The sequence below is a fragment of the Otolemur garnettii genome, unplaced genomic scaffold (assembly GCF_000181295.1).
Source record: "Otolemur garnettii isolate 467f Iridium unplaced genomic scaffold, OtoGar3 scaffold00152, whole genome shotgun sequence".
Lineage (NCBI taxonomy): Eukaryota > Metazoa > Chordata > Mammalia > Primates > Galagidae > Otolemur > Otolemur garnettii.
This window is the reverse complement of record NW_003852547.1, coordinates 774,848-786,787: the sequence shown is the minus strand read 5'-3', so window position 1 is coordinate 786,787 and position 11,940 is coordinate 774,848. Positions and strand designations below refer to the sequence as shown.

General features: G+C 42.2%; 1 protein-coding gene across 5 annotated transcripts in view; it reads left to right on the top strand.

Moving 5' to 3' along the window:
- The window catches only part of LOC100952349 (carcinoembryonic antigen-related cell adhesion molecule 5-like), a 32,982-nt gene extending 21,252 nt beyond the window's left edge, over positions 1 to 11,730 (top strand). Inside the window, exons 4-10 of one of the 5 annotated variants that reach the window (XM_023518985.1) lie at positions 667 to 945; positions 1,334 to 1,588; positions 6,319 to 6,445; positions 7,169 to 7,221; positions 8,049 to 8,080; positions 8,889 to 8,986; positions 11,443 to 11,730. In XM_023518985.1, coding sequence (XP_023374753.1) covers positions 667 to 945; positions 1,334 to 1,588; positions 6,319 to 6,445; positions 7,169 to 7,221; positions 8,049 to 8,080; positions 8,889 to 8,954 — 812 coding nt within the window. In that variant the 3' untranslated portion in view covers positions 8,955 to 8,986; positions 11,443 to 11,730. Of the gene's footprint in view, positions 1 to 666; positions 946 to 1,333; positions 1,589 to 6,318; positions 7,367 to 8,048; positions 8,081 to 8,888; positions 9,255 to 11,442 lie in introns of those variants that run through there. The other 4 variants (XM_023518983.1, XM_023518984.1, XR_002775675.1 and 1 more) reach the window with 4 other exon arrangements.
- Positions 11,731 to 11,940: the final 210 nt, after the last annotated feature.

The window sequence follows — 11,940 nt, the reverse complement described above, 5'->3', positions numbered from 1 at the left end:
AACATAAATTTTACCTTAATCCTTTTCAGTGGACAGTCTAGTGGCATTAAGTGCACCCACACTGTCCTGCTGTCATCACCACCATCCATCCATAGACCTCTTCTCTTCCAAACTGAATCTCTGTGCCCATCAACACCTGAGCAAACTGCCCTTCTCCAGTCCCTGGGGCCTGAGAACTCTGCTGACCCCCAGACCTGCTCCTGTCGCCCTGTGTTATTTCTTCCCAAATATCACCCAGCGTCACCCAGCTCTAGGACGTCCTTATATACTGAGGCCTGAGAGAAAACGCCCCTCAGCTGAGCATGTAGCTGGAAGGGACTCAGCACCCACATGTCCTGAGGATACTCAGGCAGTCAGAGGCCAGGGAAGGGCCAGGAGAGGCGCCAGGGAATGTCTGACTCCCAGTCCTGTGTCTGTCCATAACCTAAAGCTGGGGCTTAATTCATACTTGAGAAAGTCTGTGAGTCTCCCAGACAAAGCAGGCCACGTCACATTCCCTGACCCTCAGATCCTCACACATTTGTCTGTGACACACACACATGTGCCTTGGTCTTTTAAGGACTAAGGTTGGCTGAGAGGTGAAGAAATGCCATCTGTAATTGAAAGACGCCTTTGGAGGAATCAAAAGCACCACACAGGGCAACCCTCTCTCTGTTATGTGCACAGTGGAGTTACCCAGACCTTCCATCACAAGCAACAACTCCAACCCCGTGGAGAACAAAGACTCTGTGGCATTAACCTGTGAACCAGCAGCTCAGGACGTGACCTACCTGTGGTGGCTAAACAATCAGAACCTCCCAATCAGTCCCAGACTGCAGCTGTCCCCGGATAACAGGACTCTCACTTTATTTGATGTCACAAGGGATGACTCAGGACATTTTGTGTGTGAAATACAGACCCCAGAGAGCACCAACCACAGTGACCCCTTCACCTTGAATGTTCTCTGTGAGTATCTCTGGTCCTTCGTGGCCCAGGCTGCCAGCCCAATTAACACAGCCAGACCCAGGGTACTTAGTCCCTCTCAGGTCCAAGTACACAGACCCTCACTCCCGGGCACCCAGGCTGGCCATGACTTCCTGCTTCTGCCAAACTCAGGCAGGCCCAGTCCTAAGCAAGAAGAGGAGAGAGGGCTGCTCCTGTCCTGGGAGGCTCAGGGTCAACAACCCTTGATGGAGAAACGGGTAAATGTCTCCCCCAGGCTCAGTGAGCACAGGGGGTAGGGGTGGGACTTTTTATAAGGGTTGGGACATAGCTCAGAGAGAAACCCTCTGCAGAGAAAGAATTTCTCCTTCCCTCTGATGACATCACATCTGGTTTTATTCTCTTTGTCCAGATGGCCCTGATGCCCCCACCATTTCCCCTCCAGAGGCATCTTACAGTTCAGGGGCAAACCTCAGCCTCTCCTGCCATTCGGACTCAAACCCACCTGCACAGTATTCTTGGCTTATCAATGGGAGTTCCCAGCAAGCCACACAAGAGCTCTTTATCCCCAGAATCACTGCAAAGGATAGTGGGTCCTACACCTGCCATGCCCATAACTCAGCCACAGGCCTCAATAGGACCTCGGTCATGAAGATCATAGTCTCAGGTAAGTAGATAGATGTAGCATTAGCAGAAAGTTTTAGGGTGGAATCTAGTGGGGTTTCAAAGAACAGTCAAGAAGAAATTTTCTTTCCCAGTCTATGTCCTGGGCACAGCAAATCCCAGGTTCTCCCCTGAGATACAGTACAGATAGGGAGTAAATATGCATAACAAAATTTAGCGTCTTATCCATTTTTATGTGGATAGTTCTGTGCTACTAAGTACATTTATAATGTTGTTCAACTATCATCACTATCTATTTCCAGAACCCCAGAACTTTTCCATCCTACCCAGTACTAAAACTGGGTACCCAATAAACAATAACTACCTACTCCCCAGCCCCTGATAACTATATATTTGACTATTCTAAGTACCTCTCATATGAGTGAAACAAAAGGCATTTGTCTTTTTTGTCTGGCTTACTTCACCTAGCGTAATGTCTTCAAGATCCATCCATGTGTTATTGCTTTTTAATAATGAATAATATTCCATTTTATAGATATACCACATTTTGTTTATTCATTCATACATCTATGAACGCTTAGGTTGCTCCCATCTTGTGGCTATTGTGAATAATGCTGCTGTGAACATGGGTGTACAAGTATCTATTCAAATCCCTGCTTTCAGTTTGTTTAGGGATATACCCCAAAGAGGAATTGCTGGATTAAATGGTGAGTCTCAGTTTAGTTTTTTGAGGAACCACCATATCATTTTGTACAATGGCTGTACCATTTTACATTAATACCAACAACGCACAAGAGTTCCAATATCTCTATGTCCTTAAAAACATTTGTTTTCTGGGGTTTTTTTGTTAGCCAACTTATGGCACATGAGGTGGTGTAGCACTGGAGTTTATTTGCACTTCCCTGATGATTGCTATTGGAGAAATGTCTGTTCAAGTGCTTTGCCCATTTTTCTATTGAGTTGTTTGGGGTTTTGTGGTTGTTGTTGAGTTGCATTAGTTCTTAATGTATTCTGGATATTAATCCCTTATCAGATATATGATTTTCATGTATTTTCTCCATTCGATAAGTGGTCTTTTTACTTTCTTGAAAACATTCTTTGATGCACAAAAGTTTTTAATTTTTATGAAGTCCAATTTGTCTAGTTTTTCTTTTGTTGCCTATGATTTTGGTGTCTTAGCCAATAAATCATGCCAAATCCAATGATATGAAGCTTTCACCCTTGAAACACTTTTATAGTTTTAGCCCCACATTTAGTGGAGTTCAATTTTTAGTTAATTTTTGTATATGGTGTTAGGTAAAGATTCAACTTCATTCTTTCACAAGGATATCCAGTTTTCTCAACACCATTTATTGAAAAGAGTATCCTTTCCCCCATCAAATAGTCTTGGCACCTTTGTCAAAAGCCATTTTGGCCATATATGTATTTCTGGGCTCACTATTCTATTGCCTTGGTTAGTCTATCTTGCTTTACGTCAGTGCCAAATTGTTTTGATTACTGTAGCTTTGTACTGAATTTTGAAATAAGGAAGTGTGGGCCCTCAACTTTACTTTTTCAAGATTGTTTTAGCTATTCAGGGTGCCCTAAGATTCCATATGAATTTTAGAATGGATTTTTCTACTTCTGCAAAAATTATCACTGGAATTCTGATGGAACTGCATGAAATAATATGTAATTCACCTTGGGTAGTACTGTCATCTTAACAATATTACATCTTTTAATCCATGAGAACAGGACATCTTTTCCATTTATTTATGTCTTTAATTTCTTTTAGCAATGTTTTGTAGTTTTCAGGATGTAAGTTTTTCACATTTTTCGTTAAGTTTATTCCTAAGTTTTTTTTGTTTGTTTGTTTGTTTTGTTTTTTTGAGACAGAGTCTCACTATGTTGCCCTCAGTAGAATGTCACAGTGTCACAGCTCACAGCAACCTCAAACTCTTAGGCTTACGCATTTCTCTTGCCTCAGCCTCCCAAGTAGCTGGGACTACAGGCACCCACCACAATGCTTGGCTATTTTTTTGTTATAGTTGCCATTGTTGTTTAGCAGGCTTAGGCCAGGTTCAAACCCGCCAGCCTCAGTGTATGTGGCTGGCGCCCTAACCACTGATCTACAGGCGCTGAGCCTATTTCTAAATATTTTATATTTTATTTTTTTTTAATTCTTGTAAATAGAATTTTGTTCTTAATTTCCTTTAGATTTTTTCTCTCACGCAACTGATTTTTACATGTTGATTTTGTATCTTGCAGTTTCCTGAACTTATTATTAGTTCTAACAGTGTTTTTGTGGAATTTTTAGGGTTTTCTACTTAAAAATTCATGTAATCTGCAAGCAGAGGTAATTTTACTTCTTTCCAATTTGGATGCTTTTTTCCTTTTTACCTAATTCCTCTAGCCAGGACTTCCAAAGCTATATTGAATGGAAGTGGCAAAAGCAGGCATCCTTGTCTTGTTCTTGACCTTAAAGGAAATTTTTCAGTCTTTCACAGCTGAGTATGGTGTTAGCTGTAGTATTTTCATATTTGGCCTTTATCATCTGTTGAGATTGTTTACTTCTTTTTTTTTTTTATTGAATGGTAACTATGTACATTAATGCACTTCTGGGGTACAGTGTAGGGTTTTCACATGCAATCTGAAATACTTCCATCAAACTGCTCAACACAGCCTTCATGTCATTTTCTCAGTTATTGCTTTAAAACGTTCACATTCTACTCTTAGAAAGTTTCACCTGTACCCCTATAAGATAAACCTCAGAAGTGATCCCTCCAAACCCCCTCCCTCCACCCATTCCCTCCCTCCTCCTTCCCCCCCATATTCTTAGGCTATTTGGTTATAGCTTTCATATAAAAGGTATAAATTAGTTTCATAATAGGGGTGTGTACATTGGATACTTTTTCCTCCATTCTTGTGATACTTTGCTCAGAAGAACATTCTCCAGCTCCATCCATGTGAACATGAAGGATGTAAAGTCTCCATCCTTCTTAATGGCTGCATAGTATTCCATGGTGAGATTGTTTACTTTTATTCCTAGTTAGAGTGCTGTTATCATGAAAGGATATTAAATTTTGTCCAATGCTTTTATTGATTCAATTTTATTACTGGTTATAGACCCATTCAGATTTTTTATTCCTCCATGATTCCATCTTAGCAGGTTTTATGTTTCTAAGAATTTGTCCATTTCACCTAGTTATCCAATTCTTGGCATATAGTTATTCCTAGAACTTGAATAATCACTATTCTTATAGAATTGGTTCTAATGGTTTCGTTTTAATTTTCCAATTTTAGTAATTTGAATCTTCTCTCTTTCTTTCACAGTCAATCTAGTTAAAGGTTGTCAATTATTTTGATCTTGTTTGAAGAATCAACTTTCTCTATTGTTTTCCATTCTATTTAACAGCACTCTAGTCTTTATTATTTCCTTTATTCACTATCTTTGGGTTTAACTTGTTCTTTTTCTTCATTTTAAGTTGTAAAGTTAGGATTATTTAAGAGCTTTCTTCATTTTTAATGCATTTACAATTATAAATTTCTTGCACAAGATTTTTAACTTCTCTGATCCTCAGATTACTCAACCAAAAGTTGTAATAGATACTGCTTCATGCAACTGTTTTAAGGACTTAATGTAATAATCAATTAAACCTGCAGCAAAATGCCACACACAGAGGAAATGTTTCATAAATATTAGCTGTTACTGTTAATAATTACTAATAATAGCTGTTACTATTGCTATTACCCTTAGCCTTGAAGTCAGACAGTCCTAGCTAGAGTTAAATCCAAGATCTACCTCTCACCAGCCCTGTAACTTTGGTTAAGTTTTTCACCACTCTAAGCCTCCATTTTTTACTCTTAAAATGGAAACAATGTATCCCTAACAGGGATATTGTTAAATCGAATGAGACAAACAGAAAGTACTTAGCATAGAGCCTGGCACATAGTAAGTACCCACAACAGTAGTGAACTAATCATCAGTCTCAAGATGACTGGTGAGAGCTAAGCCCCAAATGGTTGCAATAGAAATAAGGAAGAAACAGATGCAAAAGGTATTTTATGCAGATATACATGCAAGATAATTTAATGGGGATAATGTCTATGAGGGAGAGTAGGGCAGGAGTGGGAGAAACCTGGGAGAGCCCTCAGACCACACTGCAGATTTGATGCCTATGTGGGAGAAAGAGAAGGAAGTGTCAGGTTATGGTGTGGTTCTAAGGGAGTTTCTGCAAGGCAGATAGGGAGTCTTCAAGACAGTCACCCAGTAGAGAAAAACAGGGTCTGGTGGAATTAGGTCTACATGTACCTCTGCTGGGAGCCCGCAGGAAGCAAGGACTTTGTGTAAATGAAGTGGTGAACTTAGAGTGCACTGGCCTGTGCCTTCTGTCAACTAAATCCCTGCCATAGGGACCTGAGAGCATCATATTTGTGGCTCTGAGACACTGAGAAAAAAAATGTAACCACAGAGATGCGTTAAGTTGTAAACATGTACAAAACCCACAGTGAGTTTTTCTCACATTTCAAAGCCTTTAGAAATGTCTGAGTGCAGAAAGCCCAGGATGGAATTGTCCAAAGAATGATCACCAACCTAGTAACATGGTGAGAGGGAAAAAATGGCAAGGATGTAGTTGGCTAATCACCTCTCAGCAGCTTTTTCCCTCCACCACACACACAAAAGGATTCCTTGAAGGAACAAGTAGAGAGTACTTCATACTGAGAGTTGTTTCCCGGGGGACCTCCACTGTGAAATAATTTCGCCTTCCTTCCTTCTCCTCTTTTCCTATGCAGATGCTCCAGTGAAAGAAAGTTCTCCTGGCCTCTCAATGGGGGCCGTAGTTGGCATTGTGATTGGAGTACTGGCCGGGGTGGCTCTGATGGCAGCCCTAGCATACTTTCTGAGTTCCACAAGTAGAAGGTATGATGCCTTTCCTCTTGTTGGGTTTCCTCCAAGGCTAACTGCCATGCTTGGGAGAGGGAAAGACGTTCTACACCTGTCTCTGCGCCTGGATCTCCTCCTCCTGCTAAACTCTTGCTTCTCGGCACTAATTCCTGCTGGTCTCTTCTTCCCTGGTGTCCGTGCTCCCTGCACCCCTTTGTCTCGTGGACATGGCTGTTCCAATCCCCATATAGTCTAGAGGAACAGACCCAATTATGTTCCTATGGTCCCCACTCAGGGAAGCCAAGGTCCAAGAAGAAAATAAATGAGAAAAAGAAAGAAGCAGCAGGAGAAAGCAAGTCCTGTGCTCCACTGACCACAGTGGCAGGGGGAGGAGGAACAGGACAGGAGGAGAACCTAAGGAAAAGACAAACTACCAAATCCCTTCAGACAATAGAAAAAGTCAAACAAATGAAAACCAGAATCTACCCCTGGAAAACAAATTAGGAAAACTCTTAGGGTAGAAGAAGGCACAGAAACAGTTAATAAAGAATGGAGCTAAAAGTGAACATCCAGCAAACAGGAAAAGAGTAAACACCAGAAGAGATGATGGTTAGACGGATGGGTTCCTAACAGGAAAGGCAATAGCAACATGGTATGACTGAACATGGAGAAATTGACTACTCACAGTGTCCTCCATAACTCAGGGAGCAAGGATCCTGTGCTTGGGAATAGCAGTCACAGTGTCTGATATTTATTTAGGGCAAGCGACCAGCATGATCTCACAGAGCACAAATCCTCAGCCTCCAACCACAGTAAGTAAAACCACTCACTCAGTGAGAACTGATCTGTTCCACCGTGTGTCCTGCTCTGGCAGGGAATCCTGGATCCCCAAAACACTCCTTCCCTTCTCAATTTATTTATTTTTTTCTTTTTTGAGACAAAGTCTAGGTCTGTGACCCAGGCTGTAGAGCAGTGGCATCATTGTAGCTCACTGCAACCTCAAACTCCTGGGGTCAAGCAGTCCTCCTGCCTCAGCCTCCCAAGTAGCTGGGACTACAGGCATGTGCTACCATATCTAGGCTACTTCTGAATTTTTACAGAGGGTCTCTCCATTTCCCAATCTTAAATTGGCACAGGTCCTCACACCCTTCCTCAACATAGCGCCACCAGAAAGGCTACTTCCACCTAGGCCAGGCAAGCCTGAGTAAGATCCCATGTTCCCAGATGTTCCCAGGAGCCATCGCCTGGTCCTTACTCCTTCCCCCTCCTGCCTCTATTACAGATGTGGGCATTCTCCCATGGTGAGACTTTCCTTGTCTTTTGGGTGCTCTGGGTTGTGTACCTCAATGCCCCTCCTTGCCACTGGAGCATATTGCTGAGAAACATATCTGGGCAAAAGTCAAGGCCTTATGAACTCAACCTTCAGAAGTGGACAGTGCCTTTACCCCTGCCCTCCTCTAATGCTACTGTGATTGGGTCTCAGACTCAGATGGAAGCAAATTCCTTAACTGACAATGGGCTACCTTCCCATGCCAAACCACTACCACTGCCACTACCTGCCACCTCCTTCAGCTAGAAATCACCAGGGCTTATGTCAGTGCATTTCCATGGATTAGTAACTAATTTTTTGCTTCCCCAGGTGAGGACCACTCAGACATCTTACCCGACAATGTAAGCGCAACCAGTGTTACTACTCATTTTCTCATGGAAATGATTCTGTACAAAATTGGTTATTCTTGAAGACACAAATGTGAGATCAAATTTGGGCTAAAGGTTTTAGTGTGACAACTCATGGTAATCACTCCCACAAGTCTACCTCACAACAAGAATGTGCACATTGGAATGATCTCCATCCTGTGTCAAATACTAGCTATGGCTCTTAGTAACTCTGGGCAAATAACTTAACCTCTTTGACCCTCAGCTGTGCCATCTGTAAAATGGGCATTTTGCCTACATCAAAGACAAGGTGAAGGGATTAAGGAATTTAACATGTGTAGAGCACTCAGCACCACGGCCAGAAGGAGGACACTAAATCCTTCTCCCTCCTCTACCTTCAGCCTGACCCTGTCCTTACTGTCAAAAGGATAATTTCCATTCTAATGGATCCTTTATTTTATATCAATTTTATAGGATTTTTCTCATTTTAACCTTTCAATAGACTACACATGTATACTGAAAAGAGCTAAATCATAATTACATTTCTCAGGGTATGATCTTTCACAAGTTAAACACACCCATGTAAGCAGCAAATCCAGAAACCACCATTCTGACGTCCAGTGCTCCAGATGAGTTTTGCCTGGTTTTGCTCTTCCATACATGAGAAATACGGCACATCCTTATTTGTGACTTCTCTCATTCAATGTTCTTTTGTGAGTTTCATATTGTTTATCCATATTGTTATATGGATTTATGGATTTATTATCATATTCTGTTGCACAAATGCCACTTTAATGTGTCTCTTCTAATGATCATTCATCAGAGTGTCAGCAAGCAGAGGATGGGTAGCAAGAGCCCTTCTGCAAATCTCAGACTTTCAAAATGGTGACAGGCCCTGGTGCTGAATCTCACTGAGCAAAGGTGAGGCCCTGAGTCATGACACTGACTTAACTGATCACTGTTCCTCCTTTTCAGATCAATGAAATTTTCTATTCTTCTCTGAATTTCAAAGCCCAAAAACCAACAGAACCAAATTCAGCCTCCCCATCCCCAACGGCCACAGAGACAGTTTATTCAGAAGTAAAAAAGAAGTAATACGACCTGGCCTGCTCTCTGCACTGCTGATGTCCAAGTCTCTCACCCTCATCACTAGGAGAAGAATTACCCTCAGGGGAAAAGGGGAAAGTCTCCCCCCTTTCTCCCCTGATATACACCTCTTGACTGCCTGATCATAGCCCCTCCCTTCAATGTCAACGCGTGAAAAGGTACATTCGGGAGTCCTAAGAAACCTCACCTTCCCAGTCATTGAATTTTGACAAAGCCAACTTAGGACAGAAGGTGCCAGAGCCTCCCCACCTATCCCCATTCCTCCCACCTGGACTTGTTTTAAACTCATATATTCAGTACTAATTCATTTCTTCCCACCCCATCCTGTCCTATCAGTATTTGAATTTGCCACAATCTTGAGACTACTTGTATGTCCTTCTCCACTGAAGTACTTGTGCCAGAAAAAGAGAGAGAGAAAGCCTATTGTGAGCCCAACACACCCAGGAAAATCAAATATATAACCAATAGTGACCTTGGAAATTCCACACCTTTGTCCACTTTGGGGTTCTATAGGATCAAGGTCTGATTACCTTGCTGCTTATCTAACTAAGTACTTTGGCAAACCTCTCTCCAGAGAACCCACTAGAAGCAACTAGGAAAACTATTTGCCAAGAGCCACAGGTGATTCCTGATGGAAAATGCAAAAGTGCACTTTGTTTTAATATTTTCATGGGCTTTATTCAAGAAAGTGCTAAAGAGGGAGGGGTCACAGCCTTAGGGAGAAACAAACTTTTAATAGACACAACCTGCAAGGAATGTGGGAAGGGGATTAGAGAGCTCCTCTTCAGAGATTATTTAACTATTGGTTTAAAATGCACAATTTCAGGTATTGGGGTTTTTTTCCTTTTGTCTGAGACATTCTACCATTTTAATATTTGTAACTATTTATTTATGTGAAAAGGGTTATTTTTACTTAGAGTAGCCATGTAAGCCAATCCAACTGCTTTATGTGAAAGAAGTCACCCCAATCCCTCAGGTCCCTTGCTCAAGAGCCTCCAAGGCTTTTTTGTCAGGGCTCCAAATAGAAATCAGAAGAGGCGTCCCTCATCCATGGCTAGAAAAGCCCCAGACTCCATTTCTAGGCACTTCAGACTAACCCTCAGCTACCATTCCAGTCCGCATCTCTACCTGCACACTTTCTGGCTGCCCTGCTCACTTTCTCGGGAAGCCACCTGTGCTGAGATGTATTTGGTCCCTGAGAAGCGGGAGCACCTATGGGGCCCTCTCAGTCACACTGGTGGCATTGTTTACAATGAGAAAGCTGCACTGGTGCTGATGCCCTTGGGACACAGGGCTGTGGGAGGGTGTTAGGACCTGGCGGGGTGGTGCTAATAACACACAGCCCTGGGCATTTTGAACAGCCTCTGAGATTTACCCTTTTTCCCATGGGGTCCATGAATATACCGTAGAATAAAAAGCAAGGAAGAAGAGCTCCCCACCCAGCCTTCTTCTACACAGATGTAAACTCTTTGGGGCTAACAGAAAGGTTTTATTTAATATTGCCTACTTGATCTCAGGATATACCAAATAGGCCTTCCCCAAGAAAATCAGTTGGAAATTCTATGTACTCAGGTACCTCTTTCAAGGTTTTCAAACCCTGACACGACTGTATATACCTTCCCTCATCTGTGATGTGCTGTGTTATTTAATTTTGTCTGGCTAATGCCACTTCCCAATTATTTGCAAAATTAGTTCTATATTTATAATAAAAATTATATATCAGACACCAAGATGCTGCCTCGTGGTTGATGCTACTTTAGACAATGTTATCTTTGTGGGGAGAAGAAAGAAATTCTTCTATGGAGAAACAAAGTAACCCCATTTCTAAGTCTACAGATATTGATCTAGTGATCAGAGAATTAGCTACTAACAAAGTGGGTGTATCTGGTAGTCACAGACCACAGCTGCAACCTGCCAGGAAGGAACTGCCTATCTTCCACCAAGAAAGAAGATGATTTCAAGCAAAAGGTCTCCCAACCTCTTCACTGGGGCTAACACTTCCCACATAGGTGGGTCCAGAGATTCAGGTGTAGCAATATGAGTGTCTCCACAGGTTCAGTCATATAGAAACTTCCTTAGACCTTCTGTCTCTTCCTTGCTCCCAGTTCCTCTCAGAGAGTTGGATCCGTTCTACTATGAATAACCTTCATGTATTAACTCCACTAAGGATTAACCCATCACACAGATCTCATTTCCTTCACTTCTAAGCAACTGAATCCATGTGTTGTCTTCCCCTTCCCTCATCACCTACTTTCTCCTGCCCTCTGCAGTGATGCCTCCATACCCAGGACCACTGGAAGCAGCAACAAAATGGATGAATCTCGAAAACATCCTGGTGCGCAGAAGCAGCCAGATGCAGAAAGCATGTGCTGTATAAGACCCTTTAAATAAAGCTCCGCACTTCTAACTAACGGTGTCAAGGATTCGCCCCACAGGGTGGGAATAACTGCAAAGGTGCTCAAGGAGCTTCGGGCCTGATGGAAGTGCTCTGCATCTCCATTCAGGAGCTGATTATGTTTCTGGTCTACATTTACCACAGATCGAGTTGTCCACTTAAGGTCTGTATACATTTCAATGTATCTTCATTTTACCTCAATTTTTAAAGATAAAATAAGAAAAGGAGCCGCAAATCCAATTTTTCAACTACAAAGCAGCTGTAGTGATTTTCTTTTGCTGCATAATAAGTCAGCACAAATTTAGTGGCTTGAAACAACACTCACTCATCAGTTTGCAGAGTTCAGTTCCCTGCAGTCACAGGTCAAGGACCC